This window comes from Saccostrea echinata, unplaced genomic scaffold (assembly GCF_033153115.1).
Source record: "Saccostrea echinata isolate AGI-Se365-2 ecotype Australia unplaced genomic scaffold, CSIRO_AGI_Sech_v1 ptg000054l, whole genome shotgun sequence".
NCBI classification, from domain to species: Eukaryota; Metazoa; Mollusca; class Bivalvia; order Ostreida; family Ostreidae; genus Saccostrea; species Saccostrea echinata.
This window is the reverse complement of record NW_026889803.1, coordinates 5,367,298-5,384,996: the sequence shown is the minus strand read 5'-3', so window position 1 is coordinate 5,384,996 and position 17,699 is coordinate 5,367,298. Positions and strand designations below refer to the sequence as shown.

At 31.0% G+C, this 17,699-nt stretch overlaps 1 protein-coding gene across 1 annotated transcript in view; it reads right to left on the bottom strand.

Moving 5' to 3' along the window:
- Positions 1-4,958: 4,958 nt before the first annotated feature.
- Positions 4,959-17,699, bottom strand: part of LOC133172347 (multidrug and toxin extrusion protein 1-like) — a 57,297-nt gene continuing 44,556 nt past the window's right edge. The window contains exons 6-18 of the mRNA XM_061307213.1: positions 17,349-17,391; positions 17,199-17,243; positions 16,479-16,576; positions 12,849-12,946; positions 11,838-11,951; positions 10,196-10,263; positions 9,823-9,931; positions 9,542-9,617; positions 9,248-9,317; positions 7,167-7,299; positions 6,946-7,040; positions 6,763-6,823; positions 4,959-5,179 (exon numbers count right to left, since the gene is read on the bottom strand). Coding sequence (XP_061163197.1) covers positions 4,959-5,179; positions 6,763-6,823; positions 6,946-7,040; positions 7,167-7,299; positions 9,248-9,317; positions 9,542-9,617; positions 9,823-9,931; positions 10,196-10,263; positions 11,838-11,951; positions 12,849-12,946; positions 16,479-16,576; positions 17,199-17,243; positions 17,349-17,391 — 1,231 coding nt within the window. The remainder of the gene's footprint in view (positions 5,180-6,762; positions 6,824-6,945; positions 7,041-7,166; positions 7,300-9,247; positions 9,318-9,541; positions 9,618-9,822; positions 9,932-10,195; positions 10,264-11,837; positions 11,952-12,848; positions 12,947-16,478; positions 16,577-17,198; positions 17,244-17,348; positions 17,392-17,699) is intronic.

Here is a 17,699-nt window from a genome sequence, read left to right as displayed (position 1 = left end):
CTGATATCTTTAAATAAAGGAAAGACAATTTATTAATTGTTTGCAATATTTCCTGTAATCTCACTAAATGTGTTTAAAGTTTGAAGCAATTCTATTTGATAATTTTTAAAAACATATAATTATATCTAGCTGATAAACAAGCAGTAATAAAATTTTGAAAACAATTATCTGAGTATGATTAATTACTTTGCCCATTTCAGACAGGTAGCTTACAAAAACTGATTGACATCTTCTGTGGAATCATCATTGTTTGTGGGGGACCAACATTCTTGGATTTTATCACATGGATCAACTATACCCATAAATTTATATTTCCACAAATGCTTATTTTAACATCTTAATCAATCCATTAATTCCTTTGATTGTATTTTTGTTAACCTTATTTATGTCCTGTCCACAAAAAAGCAAAACTATATGCCTGCCCACAAACACTGACCTCCACAAATTAAAATGATTCCATAGTATTATGCAATTTAGAAAAAAATGTATATCAGGAAGCCATATGTACTAGGGAATGGAATAATGAATAAACAATTACTTTGAAAATTTACAAATACATGAGGAAAAACATTTTGCTTGACTAGGAATCAAACCTAGGACCTCTGCATTACAAATACTTGTATACTAATGAGGTATTCTGACAACTAAGGTGCCCAGACTGATACATAGATCTACAGTCCATATAGCCAAAATAACTTAGGATGTATCTGCAGCTACTTATGGCTGAACTTATTTTATGTACTTGTTTGTTTGTGTTTGTCTATATTGTGTCTTCACCAGGTAGCTATTTTGGTATCCTGCAATTAAATTCTTGTTTCAAAAATTTCATCTATTGTTTTTATGAATAATTTTTTTTTATTATATGAGAATCAGACTAGCAGCTGACTCTGACTTCATGTCTTGCAAATGTATTGAAAGTGTCAATATACATACATGTATAATCTTTTTTTTTCATATGTAAAACTATTAACCTTTCTACCAAAAGAAAAAAAAGAAGATGATAAAAAAGAAAAGGAAAAACTACAATAAAAAAAATTAGAATATAATCTTTTACACTTGTGTTATGTAGTTTTTGAGTGTAGGATTGAGTATTTAATTTTTGGCATTCTGTTATATTTGTGGAAACACTAAAAATATATCCAAGGGCCTGAATTTACCTAATGCCGATATCGAAGGGCAAGGTCAAATTCCATTGGTGACGTAGTTTGATGCAGACAACAATTGTTGTTTTGCACCGAGATTCAAAATGTAATATTGATTGTGGATTTATGTGTTTAAAGTGTTGAAAGTCTAACAAAAACAGGATACACTGAGCAGTTATGGACATCAATTGTTCACATAGAAGTGATACGATGCTTATTTTGACCGTGTTTACAACAAACTATAGGAAGTTGGATTTATGTGGAAGGCTAAGGAGTAAGGTAAAGCAGCAATTAATTTTAATAATCTTAATAATAATATGACTACGCTTACTAGAAGTTAGATCTCTACGTTTTGGCAATAAAAGCAGTCAAATCACTTGAGCTAAATTTGCAGTTGCCTAGATTGTTTTTAACATAATTCCAAATCATATCTCAAAGGATATATGAATTGAGTCATACCTCTTTTCTTTATGCAGTGTATAGGCTAGCTGTTTTTAAAAATCTTTGATCGGGTATGAAAGTTTTGTCGAAGACGTAATTTCTCCTATATATAGGCCTAAATATATACTTGGCAAGTTTCGGGCTTTATAGCTTTTTGGACGTCGATAAGTACAGAGCATTCCCGAACGTGCGTGACGTCATTACCTCACTGACGGCAATGTACGGAAAATTACGAATAATGATGGATCCCCTTCCGAAGTGGCTGCCATTTTGACAATGTTAAATCCCCGTAGACTTTGAATTTGCCGCCGTGTCAATACACTGGTTGACTTCGAGGGTTCGTATAAATGCAGGAAGTTTGGAAAAAAATCAATCTACCGATTGAACCTAGGTTGAAAGCCAAGGTATTTATATATTTTGAGATATCTTGCAAAAAGTAGTGACGTTCCGGTCGTGGGACAGACTATAGTGGATAGGAAAGACTATTTTCAATCTGCAGATTACGACCTTGTGCCATTACTATTATATGACCAAACAAAGTTGTGTCAGCTTTCAAGATTGCTATGCGTCCATTTGAACTCACCTCCTGTTTTTGGTTCGAATTGCTGAATGTCTTAAGTCTTAATCGTTCATGGAACTTAATATCCGTTGGATCTGCCTCCAGTCTTTCATTTCTGAAGGTTATATAAGCTTTTTCACCAATCTGATATGCAGCAAGTCCGTTGTTATTTCTCTTGGCACAACCCTGGCAGGTGATATGCTAACAAGATCCTGCTTCTCTGCAAAAGGTATTACCCATTCCTTTATCAAATCGACAATTGCTGACACAGCCTGTGCGTCCCTCTGAATATGGACGTTGTTATTCTGTATGAGATTTCTCCAACCATGTTGCCTTAGAAGTCCTAAAGGAAAAGCTTTGATACTCTGCATTTATATATATAGTAGCGTTTAACAGCTTCTGCTTTTACACTGAATAGAGTTATTCCACCAGCTGTCTGTGTGTCCTTATTAAGTACTTATTAAGTGTTCATCATCCTTTGTTGATTTGTTCATGTGTATGATGCATTTTGGCTTGTTCTCTGCCATGTTGTTACATATTTGATTTGTGGCTCAAGAAGTACAGAGATTAACAGGATACTGTTTTAGAAAAACGTTGTGACCTTTTGACTTATGGCCTTGACCTTATGACATATTGACGTGATGGGTCTGTTTCACGCATTCTTTTCATAAATACCCCTATAATTTTTTTTATTCAAATGATATAATATAATATGTATGTTTCATAAAGCATATGCACACAGAGTAAATCAAAGGAAATTTTCATTAATTTTCATTTTTGGGGTAGGGATAAAGATTTACTAAGAAATCAAGTGATATATATTCGATACTGAAAATATGTTTTGAAATGCCAATTATTGAATAAAATTCTTTAAATAAAATGAATGTGCAATATGTTTTTAATGCTAAAATTGTCACAGAAATAATTTCTTTCAGCTTATTATATAATTATAATTTTAAAACATCATGTTCCACTTTATGATCATGGGTAAGATTATATCCCCTTATTATTTAGAGGGCTCATTACAGAGCCAATATTGAATAATTATTGAAAAGTTTAATAGCATGGCCTGCATATGAAAGAATTTCCAAGAAGATATCAATCGAAATAAGATAGAAAATGTAAATTGAATAAACCCACCTTCTTCTTTCATAGACACAGTTGAAAGAATTAAAATTTTGGATGGGTGTATATAAACGGTTGATACATCATAAAAGCCACTATAAAATGAATACTATCATACATTTTCTGAAGGTAGAGATGTATATCCTTCATAAAATAATCATGAAAATTATTCATCCAATACCCATACCGAAAAATTCATGGCCTGGCTGATGGACTATTTTTTCTTATATCAAAACTAAAAGAAGCTCTTCTGGAAGGCGTTTTCAATCGCGGTTAGCGCTGGGCTCAGCTACTTTTTAGTGTTTAAGAGTATACCCCCCCCCCTTCCAAAAAAAACTTATGAAAAGTGTTTTTTTGACTGGATTAAACGACTTCAGCTCTGTATTAAATCTTTAAAGGAGATTACTTTGAAGGAATGCAATAAATAATTTAAATTTCCATTTTGTTTTTGTTGCTGTTATATTGTTTGGACAAAAAAAAATTGAACGCCTTCATTCTTAGACTAGTGTACCCGTGAATCATAGAAACACCAGATATATAGAGGATAATCAGTGTTTATTGAAATTGAATTTTTCTGTTTATTACATTTTCTTTGATTTTCCCTTTGCCTCAGTCTTTTCGTAGCACGTCATAGACTGTGACGTCATATTTAAGCTTGAAAAAACTTTTCGTGTAGGGAAGAAAAATCTCGAGTTTTATTGCACTTCTGATATTCTCATACTCTGAGAATACCATTTCGATATCATTTCACACTGTGTCAGAATATCACTTTTATTCAATAAATAAATTACAGTATTTTACTGTTGAAAATGTAATAAAACATGGTACATAGTTCAGTAATTTACCGGTTTACCACTCTGTTCATTTTACCACACTTATCACCACATTTTTCCAGATACTTTTATACTTCAGTATTAATATTTGGTTATGATAAAATTACTGAGTATCATTCATCATGTTTTAAAACAAACGTCAACTTTAGAGTATGTAATTCTTATCTTAAAAACTATTGTCAATATTGAAATGAGCTCCACTTTACCCCCATCGGAAGCTTGAGTTACGTTTCACTTTGTCTCTTCTGGTCAAGCAGTTCTTGATTAGATTCATAAATGATTCCATCTTTTTTTTTCAATATTTCTGATTTACATTACTAAGAATGCTTTGAGGCAAGTTTGGTTTGAAATAGCCAAGTGGTTCTGGGAAGAAGTTGAATATGTGAAAAGTTAATGACAAAAGACAGGCTACAGAAAAAAATTCATCTGATTTAATATAATTCATGGTAGTTTCATGCAGTTAGAGTGATCTGCTCTTTGATGTAATATAGAATAAACAGAAATATTAAGGTAAATGACACAACTTGAAAAAGATTTAAGTATTCTTAACATTATTTTAGACCATATAAAGTAATTGAAAACAATACATGTATTTATCTATATAATGTAAGCAAATAAATATATATCACAAGTTTTACTTCATTCTACTCCATAATAATTTAAAATTTTATTACGCGACGTGGTTTTGAAAAAAAACCCAACTTTTATATGATTTTAACATCTCCGAACTCACTCTAGAGTATAGAAGTGATCTGTATACATGTATTGTCCAATTTTAGATACGAAATCTAATACTGGAAGAAGGAAAATAAATAAAAAATGGTTCAATACAATTTTTATTATCCATAATAACATTGATCAAACACGAACAAAAATTCTTATACAAACACCACCAACTAGTATCAACAGAAATGATATTAAAGTGATTATTTTACATAAAATTCTTTGGTGATATGATGGTAAATTGTCCATTTTATTTGCTTGTGCACTAGTCTGGATAGAGCCATCCACGGAATTGTAACACTTACTACCATCGTTTAAATTTATATCTGCCATTCGTATTGGTTGTTTTTCATCTGCTGCAAGGATATGAATTTGAAATTTAAGAAAGTCCCAGAAGCACTTTCAGGACACATGCTATGATAAAAATAATTGGATGACTATATTGATATGGACTCATTTTGGTTATAAGTGATGCATATATAGAATCTCTTAAATAAAAGAAATCGTAGACTTTCATTGATTTCTTCCTAAGTTCTTACATCGTCCTTATGTATAAAATATAATTTTTAAAATCACTCTATTGGAAAATACTGTGAAACCTTGAATGAAAAAATAAACTTTATGCAGTTAAACATATACGATTATTTTTATTAACATATAAATTGTTATTTTCATGTTTTCCTATCAATTTTTTTAAAAAACGGGGATGTTTTGTAGCAACTGTCTTTAGTACTTCAAAAAACTCTGATTACTTTTTGCTAAATATAGATTAATATTTGTCACAGCAATAGATAAATTGTCCGTATTTATTTCTGATATTCGTATATTTATGTTATTATCAGTTGCATTAATTTATAAAATAACTTTGTATTGCTTGTTATTGAATTAAGGGGATGAAGGACACATGGTCACATGACTCTGTTTAACTACGTCACAGTCTCCGTTTATATAAGTGCAAAACGTGTAAAGCATCAGTTCTTGTATAATTTTTTGACAATTTTTTTTCTTTAATTACCATCTAATATTAACAAAAAAATGAAAAGTTTAATATTCTTCCAAACGTAAACAAATTATGAAAAAGATTGATCCACTCCTCTGTTTCCCTAAACTGCGTGTCCAATTCGTCGGTGACGTCATACACGATCTGTTAGTACAGCAAGATCATACTCGGTGAATACAGGGGCGGTATTATTATATAAAAACAGGTCATAATCAGTATATGATGAAATATTTTGAGAAACGGGGAGCACAAAAATTATTTTTGCATGGCTGATGACGGAAATCTTATGTAGGTATATCTTATTTCGCTTATTTAGCTTACGTGTGACGTCATAGATGGTTTTTCCCGTACTCGAGAAATGTAAACATGACACGTTTTTATCATGCTTATGTCCTCTTTAACGATGCCCTTTGCAATATTGAGGTCAGCTTCACCATTCGAAATTTTTACAGTTAATCAATAATTAGAAGGACTTGCATTTCAACGTAAATTTAAAAATATTGAATGATAGAATTTTTTGTGAATTATGTTTTTTGTTGTTTAAGTTGTCTTAAAAAGTTCGTAATTTTCCCTATCCAGATGCAGTGTGATAGAAGAAACTTGCTTTTTCGAATTTTAAACCCTATTCAAACTCTAAAATATTTTAAAAGATACATGTTCACTTACATATTTTTTATATATGCTTTAAAAATCCCATTATGGACAGAGTAAAAAACCCGGAAACGTGGAGAAGTAAAACTCCACTTAGATACTGTAGGGCATAGTATTTGTCAATCAATATCTCTAAAATAAGGTAAGAAACCTAATGATATAACTGCTTTAAGATATGTGGGACATACTTAATTAGAAATATACAAAATATAAAAAAAATTGAATGACAAGTATTTTTTTAGCTAAAGGTCCTTCTTCCCCTTAAAGTACTCAGTATAATTGTCTTACATGATTTGATTATTTTATCGGTGTTTCTGTCTGCTTCCTCAACTCCAGCTCTTTTCAAGGCCTTAAATATATGTAAATGTTAGAATTCTATTCAAAACAAGAACTATATTTGTTTATACATATAATATCATCTACTTTGTAAATTATTGTAATAAAAGAATCTAGCTTGTTCAAAAGCCAAACCTTTCTTGTCTCCTCCTCCCAGTCGAGTGTGAAAATTCTGACACAGTAAATCACACAGTTTAAAAAGGATCCAATGATCATTCCCCAGTAGGCACCTGTCAAAGAATAAAAATTAATACAGCTAATTGTATGACTTTTCCATATGAATTGTATTCCAGTTAGATATTTTTAAAGTTATAATTATATTCAACCTAATGAACATGAGAATTGATAATAATTACCTGCAATTCGGAGATATGTTGCAAACATCAATGGTATTGATATGGGCAATGCTATGATGTAGTAACCAACAAAATTGAAAATAGCTCCAAAAGCATGGAGACCTATTCCGCGCAGCAGTCCACCACCAGTTGCCTTAAACATACAAAAAATGTCGTCCTAACATCTACTGCTCAATCTGTGATTAGATTTGATGGTGGACAAAATAAAATGCATATCATTTTTTCTTAGAGTGTCCATGTTATGTCGAGCAAAGAAATACTCTTTTTAATTGTATATCTAGTGTAGACCTACAACATCCTGTATCTCTAAATCTATTGTTATTTGGTGATAGTAATATTCCTTATGCAAAAATATGAAATTGTTTGATTGTGTTCATAAATATATTTCACAAATCAAGAGGTTTCATAAATGATGTGAAATTATGAAATATTTGTCTCTTGTTTAAATCAAATACACATTCATTGTATTTTATATAAATTGCTGTAATTCCCATTTTTCAGTTGTTTCTCTTATTTTCACATAAACCGGTATTCATTTGATTTTTTTTCCACTCTTATTTTTTTTTTAAAATTTTCTCCTAAATTCCATTCAATTTTGCGTTACTTAACTATAACTTATTGGTGATATGAACCTGTATTTATATGTAGTACTATGTATATTTTAATTAACCTTGTACCTGTGGAGAGGGCTTATATAGGCTATGCCTGCTGCCCAATCCAGCTATGTATTTATTACATACATGTAATAAAATATGTTCAAAACAAAATTAAAGGTTCTTTTTATAATAATCTTTACAAGTTTACATATATTTACTGCATGCATGTGTATCTACATGAAGTTTTGTTGAGCATGTATTTACAACAAACATGTACATGTATAGCTACATGAAAAATTTGTGCATTAATTAACATATATTTACAGCATACATATGCATCTACATGCACATGTAGTGTTGTTGCACGTTTACATATATTTACTGCGTACATGTGTATCTATTTGTAGTTTTATTGCGCGTTTACTTATACTAGTATTTACTGCCTATTTACACACAGACGTCATATAAAATCGTACTTGAAGGTGATATATTCTAATACATGTATGCAATCCAAATTAGTTTGTTGACCTTGTAAATTTGTACAAGGTAAAATGTCAAATTCACATACCCTCTTTATTATCTTAACGAGCAAGAAATATTTCTGCTGATAGGAATACAACATCGTTTAGGGATTAAAACCTTTTCCAAAGAACACTATAAAGTATGGTGACGTATTTCTATCCCTTTCATGCAAGATAAATTAGGTCAACATGCGAAAAAAGTATATCAATATGCAAGATAATTATGTCTACATGGAAGATAATTGTGTTGACATGCAAGAAAATCTTTATAGAGAATCTGTTTTTAATATAGGCAAAATAACTTACTAACGCCAGTAACTGACATCAAACTTGAAAAATGCAACATATATATGTTGATAAGCCACTAACTTATTTCAGCATGCAATATAATTATGCAGAAATGCGACTCATTTATGTTCTCTGTTTGCGAGATAGGTATGTTTAGATGCAACTAATTATTTTGCATGTTGACATAAAGAAGTCACATATCAACATATTTATCTAGCATGTCGACACAAATGCCTTGCATGTCTTGCATCTTAACATAATTCATTCGTATGTTGAAGTTAATTCGCATGTCAACATAAGCAGATTGAATGTTTAATTACTTAAATCACATGTCGACATAAATAAGTTGCATGCCAACATAACAACTCGCATGTTGACATAAATTAGTCGCATGTCAACATGATTATGTTGCATCTTGCATGTTTGACGTCAGATACTGGCATTAGTAAGTGAATTTACCCATATTGAATCAGATTCTCGCAATAGCTTGGTAACTTGCATATCAACATAGTTATCTTACATTCATAATTATCTTGCATTTTGGCATACTTTTCTTGCATGTTGTCCTTATTTATCTTGCATGTAAGGGGCAGAAATTTGCCACCATGATAATGTGATATGTGTGCATTTTAAATAAAGATTTAGCCTATCCGGTAAGCAAATGTATAAAATGTACCTGTATCGTATCTGTAACTTTAAATATTGCAAGCTGGAGCATCATAGGTGAAGCCAGGGCTAAAACATCCCTACAACCAGTATTTAATCGGCCATTCTATTTTACAATCATTTCATGATATCTATAGAATTTATCCAGTTATATTATTTAAGGCAATATTCACAAAGATTTGATTAAATAACCAAATTGCAACATTCCTATACTCTATATGTCCATCCTTCTTGATAGTACTCTTACACTAATATTTGAAATTAACGTTAGACAGGTAAACATCCGTTAGAAAAATATATTTACTTATCATTCGAAAAGATATGAGGAATATAGTTGTTAAGAGAGGCAAGCAAAACAGCAATTAAGACAGCAAAACACACTATAAAAGAAAAGTGATCAAAATTAGATAAAATGGACGAGTTTTTTTCATTTCAGAAGTTTATATTATGTACTTTAAAAATAAAAAAAAATTAGTTAAAACAAATACCACTTGTTGTCCTTAACTTTAACTTTAAAATTTTTTTTTTTTCTGGATGAAAAAGTGAAATTTTTAATTATTCATATACAAAATAAGAAATACTTACATCCACAACCTAAGGCTACCCTTGATGCTACTTGCGCCATTTTAGTATCCCCTGTCCCTAGGTAGAGTCCAACACGAATACCCCCTGCACCAGACATCCCGAATACAATCTAAGTAGAATTAACTGTTGATTATCATATTATTTATATCTAAATACATTGTTTGTTAAAATGTTAAAATCCCGAGTACAATTTAAGAAGGGTTGACTATTGTTTATTATATTATTTATATCTAAATTTATTGTTTGTTGAAATGTACTGTGTAGTTATTGTGCAAAATAAATATTCATTTTTCTAAACAAATTGCAAAATATTCATTTTTCTTTTTGAAAAGTTTATTTATCATTAATAAGAATGTTGTTTTCAATAACATACCACGTACATCAGTAGCGCGACATTATAAATTATTGTATTTGCTGCTAAATCGGCTTTACCCAAAAAACCTGAAAAGCAAACCTATATACTTAAACATCCAGCATAGTACAATATTTGAGTTGATTTCACTGCATACTGATTCGAAGAGAATGCATTAAAGAGTGCAAGTTCCTTTCAATTTGATTTAATGGATAACTGTAGACTTGTAAAAATTTACTGATCAAACTGTCTTTGTCAAACCTCAAAAGTAACATAAGATGTCTATATAGCTATTTGATACAGATATAAAAGTTTGGAATTTCATGATGACTTAAACAATTTCGATTACAGGACTGACAAATATCTTTGTAAAGTAACATGGAAAGAAATTCTAGGAAATGAACAGTATAAATACTCCTTTGATATAGATTTAAACTATTTAATTTCAGCCAAATTATTTTTTTACCGATGTATCAAAGTTTTAGAAATTTCCCTTTCCCTCAACCGAACAATTTAAAAAAAAAAAAAAAAAAAAGAATTTTAAGTAAGTACGAGAGTTGTTCGAAAAGTTCGTGGACTTCTGTCATATCTTTTTTATTTAACGTCATATTATATCCAAATTTAGTAGAAATAAATATTTAATAACAATAAATTCAAATGATTTGTATTGAAAATTTTAAAAATATCAGTATTCATTTTAAACTTTTTAGGAATTAAAAACTGCGAAAATTGGTTCGCGGAGCAAGTCAAAATTTAGTAATTTACAAACAATACACAAATTAATGTCTGTAGTCATATCCTCTATAAAATGGTTCAAAACCAAAAAAAAAAAAAAAAAAAAAAAAAAATCTAGACAATCAAATTAAGAATTGTTACATCATTTCATTTTCCAAATTATGAATTAATTGTTTGATTCGTGGAAAAGAAATCAATTTCTGAAGATAGGTAGTTCTCGTTGAACCCCCCCCCCCCCCCCCCCAAAAAAAAGGTGACGTCGTAGATGTCACGAAGCAGCAGTTTACAATACAATTTTCTGTTGTACTCTGGAAAACGTCAGAATAAAATCTAAAAATGTAGTAGGAAGCATGAAATATCTGAAAAGCAAGTCATAAATGTGTGTGTATGTGCATGGGACAGGCGGTATTTGAATGATATAGACTCTGTATCAGACGAGGACGATCTGTGAGGAAAGGGATTATCTGTAAAAATCTGACCAATGACGTTCATTTACTAAGGTCTTAGAAAGAGAAAGGCGCGTCACGGTTGCTGATCTTTTGAAAGCATGGTTAAGCGGTTTAATAAAAACATTGACAAACAAAATTATGCCACTGAAACAATTGTTAGCAAAATAAATTTCAATTGATGAAAACACATTTTTAATGAGCAGATACTGGACGTGCCTGTGTGAAATTTATAGGGAGAATATTTTGATATCCTCATGACGCTGTATTTTTGACGTTATAATGTTGTTATGTGTGCTCCGGGGTTATCAAACATGTTGATTTTAAAATAAAGTAAATTGGTTTCTATTAAATCGAATGGAATGAAACTTCACACACCAACAAAATAAATATTTTTACATATGATAATGAGCTTATTTTAAATTTCTTGAAAGTAGTATAACAAAGATTGACATCGTAGAAAGGCCAATCAATACACATACCACCCATTAGAGTAATGATTTCAAAACTCCAGAACTCCAAGCACATCATGAATAATCCTGGAATAGCCAGCTTCATAAAGGTTCCCCAACCATATAAACTTTCTCTACTCCAACCTGGGATATAAAAGCAATTGTTTATTGTTACCGCAGAAACCACGGACAAAACTTTACCTCGTGTAAATCTCTCTCTGACGATATTTCGACAGTTCTTGGTTTTTTTTTTTTTTTAAAGTTGAATGATTACCGCTGAGAAATAAAACACCCAAATGTTAAATATTTGAATTGTTAGTGTATTTAAAGTTGTTTGAAAACCATATGACATACAAGTAAATGATGACCGTTGCCAATTGATTACTGTGTGTTAATACCATCTTTTTCGTGAGGTTCAAAGGGACAGTATTTGTTATTATTAAGACATATTAGTATGTTCTCCAAGAAATGATAAGCATATGTTATGCAGTTCCCGTTTCAATCATATGCGTGTTTTATCTGGACTTGTGTTTTGGTGCCATTTTTGCATTTTTATGCAAAGAAGATGGATGAATAAGGTGTACCAATTTCCTATTCACGAATGCTCGCTTGCGAAGTTAATCATGTATAAAAAATCCGCGTCGATTTACCTATTTGTTTCGTTTTGGGAAGCTCAGAATAAAAAAAAACAAGTCATGTTTCGCATATGTTAAATTAACGCGCTGTATTCAAGGTGTAATTCTTAATAAAGGCTGTCATTCGAATATGCTTTGAATTAAAAATGGGCAATTTTTGGCAATTGAGACATTTCCTTTACTCTCAACTGACACTTTGTGAGCATACTCCCCCTTCCTTATTCACCCATCTTTAAATTTTCAGATAAAAACTAAATAACGTCTGCATGGTGCATCACACTATGTACAACATGTTGCGCCAAACATACATTTAAGCTATTTTTAATCCACTATGATGCATACATACTATAAAGTTATACCCATTGTAATGAATATAGCTTTAATAAATGACACATTTACAAAGTACCTTTCCAGGTGGTCTTGTAGTATCCCCTGCATATGATAAACAGCACGTGAAATAAAACCGAGCACCAGTACGTTAAGGTCAATGCGAGAGCCGCTCCTCTAAAATAAAGTACGTCTAAAAATAGTTTGTCAAAGTATGCGCAGACTCAATACCCTCCCATCGTTCCTTGCCCATTTCCATCCAATATTAATTAACTCTAGAGAGGCGTGACTTTTGTATATCTAAGGTACATGTTTATCACCCCTCTGTTCACTTATATAAAATTTTGCTTTAAGACTTATGATTTTCCAGTCATACATGTAATTAAAATGCACATAATTTCAGCACAGCTTGTGCCGCAGAATTTGATAAACATGACCTTTAAAGTAAACAATTAAAAAAAATCCCAATGAGAGTTATTAACTGATGCTAATTGAACCTTAAATTATATTATGAAGAGGAAATGAACTTTGTCTGTTGACTGACCTATCTTATATGAACTAGGACATGAGTTCATATGGACATATGTCCATAGGACATGAATGCCCTGCCTTTGATCCATTTGTATTGTATCATGACAAAAAGTACCTGCCTTCTTTGGTCAGAGACATGTTAGTAAAATATGTTGAAAATAGAAATAATTTTTACAATTTTTCCTACAGCACTTAGATAACTGAAAACTGAAAGAAAAGTGAGTTCAAGGTCATTGGAAAGGTCAAGGTAAGAAAATAATAACGCATTGAAATTGCTCTCACCAATATCTTAAAGATGTATTTCAACATAATAAAATTGATTAAAATTCGTCAAAAGTGAAGGTCAAAGGAAGAATAGAGTCATAAGGAGGGACAAGGTTATGAACAGTTGCTTCTTAACTGTGCAAAATGTAAAAATAAAATTAATACACGTAGTGAGGTCAATGTCATATGAAAGGTCAACATCAGAAAATTTTGACACAGTTCAATAGCTCTTATCAATTAGTATCTTTGAAGTTTGAAGAAATATCTTGAACTGTCTTGAAACATAAGTGCTAAATGAAGAAGAAAGAAGTCAAGGTCGTAATGAAGGTCAAGGTCAGAAAATTGAGAAACATTCAAATAGCTCCCATCAATATGTATCAGTGTTATAAGAGTCTTGATAAAATATCTTAGTTGCTTTCAAACTGAGCTAAACACAAAACAAGTATTCCTTTTAAAGGAATGATCGGCATGGGATCATAAAGTCAGAGATATAAAATGCCTTGAAATAAGTTTGTAGACATTTCTTTTTATTTTAATTAACTTATTAATATTTTTTTCTAGGAGTATATCTATCTATCTATCTATCTATCTATCTATCTATCTATCTATCTATATATATATATATATATATATATATATATATATATATATATATATATATATATATATATATATATATATATATATATATATATATATATATATATATATATATATATATATATATTCACATTATTTCTCAACTGAGTATGACCTGTAAAGCACAGCCCTATTAAAATGTTTTTAAACATACCAAATTTAAATTTAAGAATAAATTTTTAAGGGGCATTGTTGTTATATAAAGTATTATGGCCACAGTTGCCTTCCAAAAATTATTTTTTGTCTGGGAAAATATAATACTAACATTTTTTAATGGGGATGGTGACATGAAATTAAATAGGCTAAACCTCTGTAAAGAAAAATAACTCTGCAGTTAAATAACCTAGCAATTTTTTTTCAGAGTTCTTAATAAAATGTATGTATTCTGCTCAGTTCCAAATCTAGTCAATTTTGTTAACGATTTCTTTTCTTATTAAAGGGATTAGTAATTATGTTCAGGAATATCCCTGGCAAAGAAATAGTTGAAATGACCTTGTACGTAATGTTTTGTGATTTCGGAACTCCACACAAACCCTTGACATAATTCTTTATTTAAAATTTGGGCTTGTGGTTACACATGACGTAACGGGCAATTATAAACTATCCAATGAAAATATTTTTTTTCAAATCCGTCGTTATCAAATCGCCCAACTCCAGAGCATATATATTGTGATTGTAAGGAGGGCGATCTTCAAAAAATCAATCTCCGATGTTTCATTTAAAGTAACTAGTCACAAATCCTACAATATTGACACTTACCATTTTAAAGACGATTCGTAATTGTTTACAAAGCTTACCTACAATAAAACTGTTTTCTGATTGGCTCCAGTCCTAGACCAGGAACAAATAAAATAGTAGCTTTCTAGCCCAACTTTTAAATAACAACTTATGTCAACTGTATGTTCCGAAATCACAAAACCATGGCATTGCGAGAGTGTGTTTCCCGCTAAACTCCAAAGAATTATAAGCCATGTGCAAAATCAATCGAAACATTCTATAATAGAGATAGCGTCATCGTAGGTAGATGGAGGGAATGTGATTTCATATTGTGCTATGGATAAGTGATGTGTCAACCACTTTTTAAAAATATTATCATGGTTAAATTCAAAATACATCTACACTGAAATCGCTGAGATTTGAAATTTCTTCATAAAAGATAAGATGAAAATCCACAATGCTATAAATAAAATAGGATACAAGTGCGTCGCGCTTTCTTTCTTCGATTTGATTGCTTTCCGAAACACCAATAAACGAATAAACTTCTTCCTTAAGGGAAGTGTACTTCCAAATGAAATTCTTACGCATGTAAAGGAAAAATTAAGTTTATTCACCGTGTAACTGAATATTAAACCTCTGCATCTCAAGGTAAATGCATCCAAATAATGCTCGTTAGTACATAAAATGTTCTGAAAAATTTACATGAAGGTGTTAGTGCATGGGAAACAAGTAGTACAGGGCGTAATGTGCGTGTATATTGTTAAATCTACCGGATCAACTGTGATCGACACAATAAAGAATGGTGAAGTCAAGGTTACAGGGAAGGTCAAGATAAGAGATAATGACACGGCTGAATAACTCTCGTGTTCTGTGCAAGATAGGAAAGATTTAGTTAAGGTCATAGAAAACGTCAAGGTAAGAAAATTATGACACAGTTAAATAGCTACCACTATGCTATTAGCCACTAGCTATACAACTAGCTATATATCAGTGTAAGAGTTTTGATAAAAATATATTCAATAGTGCTTACAAACTAAGTTAAATACAAAATAGGAATAATGAGGCAAGGTCACAGGAGAGGCCAAGGTCCGACCCAGTTGAAATATATCCATGTATATGATTTTCTGAAAATATCCTGAAAAGATACTTTGAAAGTGAGCTAAACACAAAATAAGGAAAAGTGAGGTCAAGGTCAATAAATAATACAACAGTTGAAAAGCTCCTACCGATATGAAACAGTGTATGAATTTTGATAAAAATATCTTGAATAGTACTAAGATTAACACAAAATAGGAAATAGTGTGGACAAGGGGAAGGTCAGAAAATTGTGCCACAGTTGAATAGCTTTAATAGTTTGTATTAGTGTATTTGTGTATCTTGAACAGTTTCTTTGAGCTAAGAATGACGGATGGACAGAAGGTCGGAAGGACGGAAGACGGATATGACAAACACTATATGTCCGGTCATTTTATGGCGGGGCATGAAAATTAATTTTGAATTGTTTCGACATACATTCGATCAAAATCATTAGCAGATCATAATGTGAAATACGACATACCTGGTCTCTAATCCTATCACATCGATAAACAACGCGTGCAATCCTGCATTAACCATGTTTATAATAATTCCAACCAACAGACTAGGTATAACAATAGACTGGAAAAATATAAACATTTATTATATTTTCAACAGTGAAATACTGTGATTGATTTATTGAATAAAAGTAATATTCTCTCACAGTGTGAAAGGATACCAAAGTGATATTCTGTCACTTTGTGAAAGGATATCTAAGTAAGTAAAAATAATTTTTGGCCTGTCATAAGATAGAGATAGTAACTAAACTATCTTCATAGAGATAAAACTGCCAATATCTTCCCAAACATGTTGCTGAAATCCATGTTACAATGTTTTAAATCTCACACTGCTACGCAATATTACATCTCAATTACGACGTCACAGCCTATGACACTGTGTTAAGAAATGACAGAGGGAAAGGGAAAATCAAAGAAAATGTAATAAACAGAAATTCAATGTTTTGTAGTTGGCCATGGAAATTATTTCACGCGTGAGACAGTATTTTTTTTTTTTAAATATATTTTTACTCGTGCATCGCACTCGTGAAAACATAAAAAAATCCTGTCCCACTCGTGAAATAAATTCCATATCCAACTACAAAACATTGAATATCCTCTATATATTCTGAAATCTATCCTAACAGTTTAAGCATGGAAAGCAAACACTGATTTCTTTATTACTCCTTTTGATACTTGTTTCTTACCTGTGCTTGCAAAAATTTACGCAGTAATATGTCCAAGCCATGGCCCTAGAAGATTTTCAAAAAATATCCGTAAGATTAGAAGTAGTTGAAGTATTTAGCTAAAAAAGCTAGATTTCTTCATTATCATCCTTATTTTACAAAATCCATTACCGGTAAGTTAGGAATAGATAACGTTGCAAACTGTCCTCCAATACTGCAAAATATTGAAAATAAATGTAAAAATCCTAAACTATATGAACTCCAAAAGTGCATTAAACGAATACTCATAACGTTTACTTAACAGATTGCTTGGAAATTAGTTTCCTTCAGAAATTTTAACCTGATCACTCATCTAGCAAATAAAGATCATATACTGTATATCCCTAATCCCTTATTGTACGCGAGTACTTTATATCGCGAAATGGCCCTTAGACTCTAATCGCGAGAAAAATAATTCGCGATTAGACGTTTGATTTAGATATTTTACATGCACTTCAGAACCATAAAAATAAAAGCGAAATA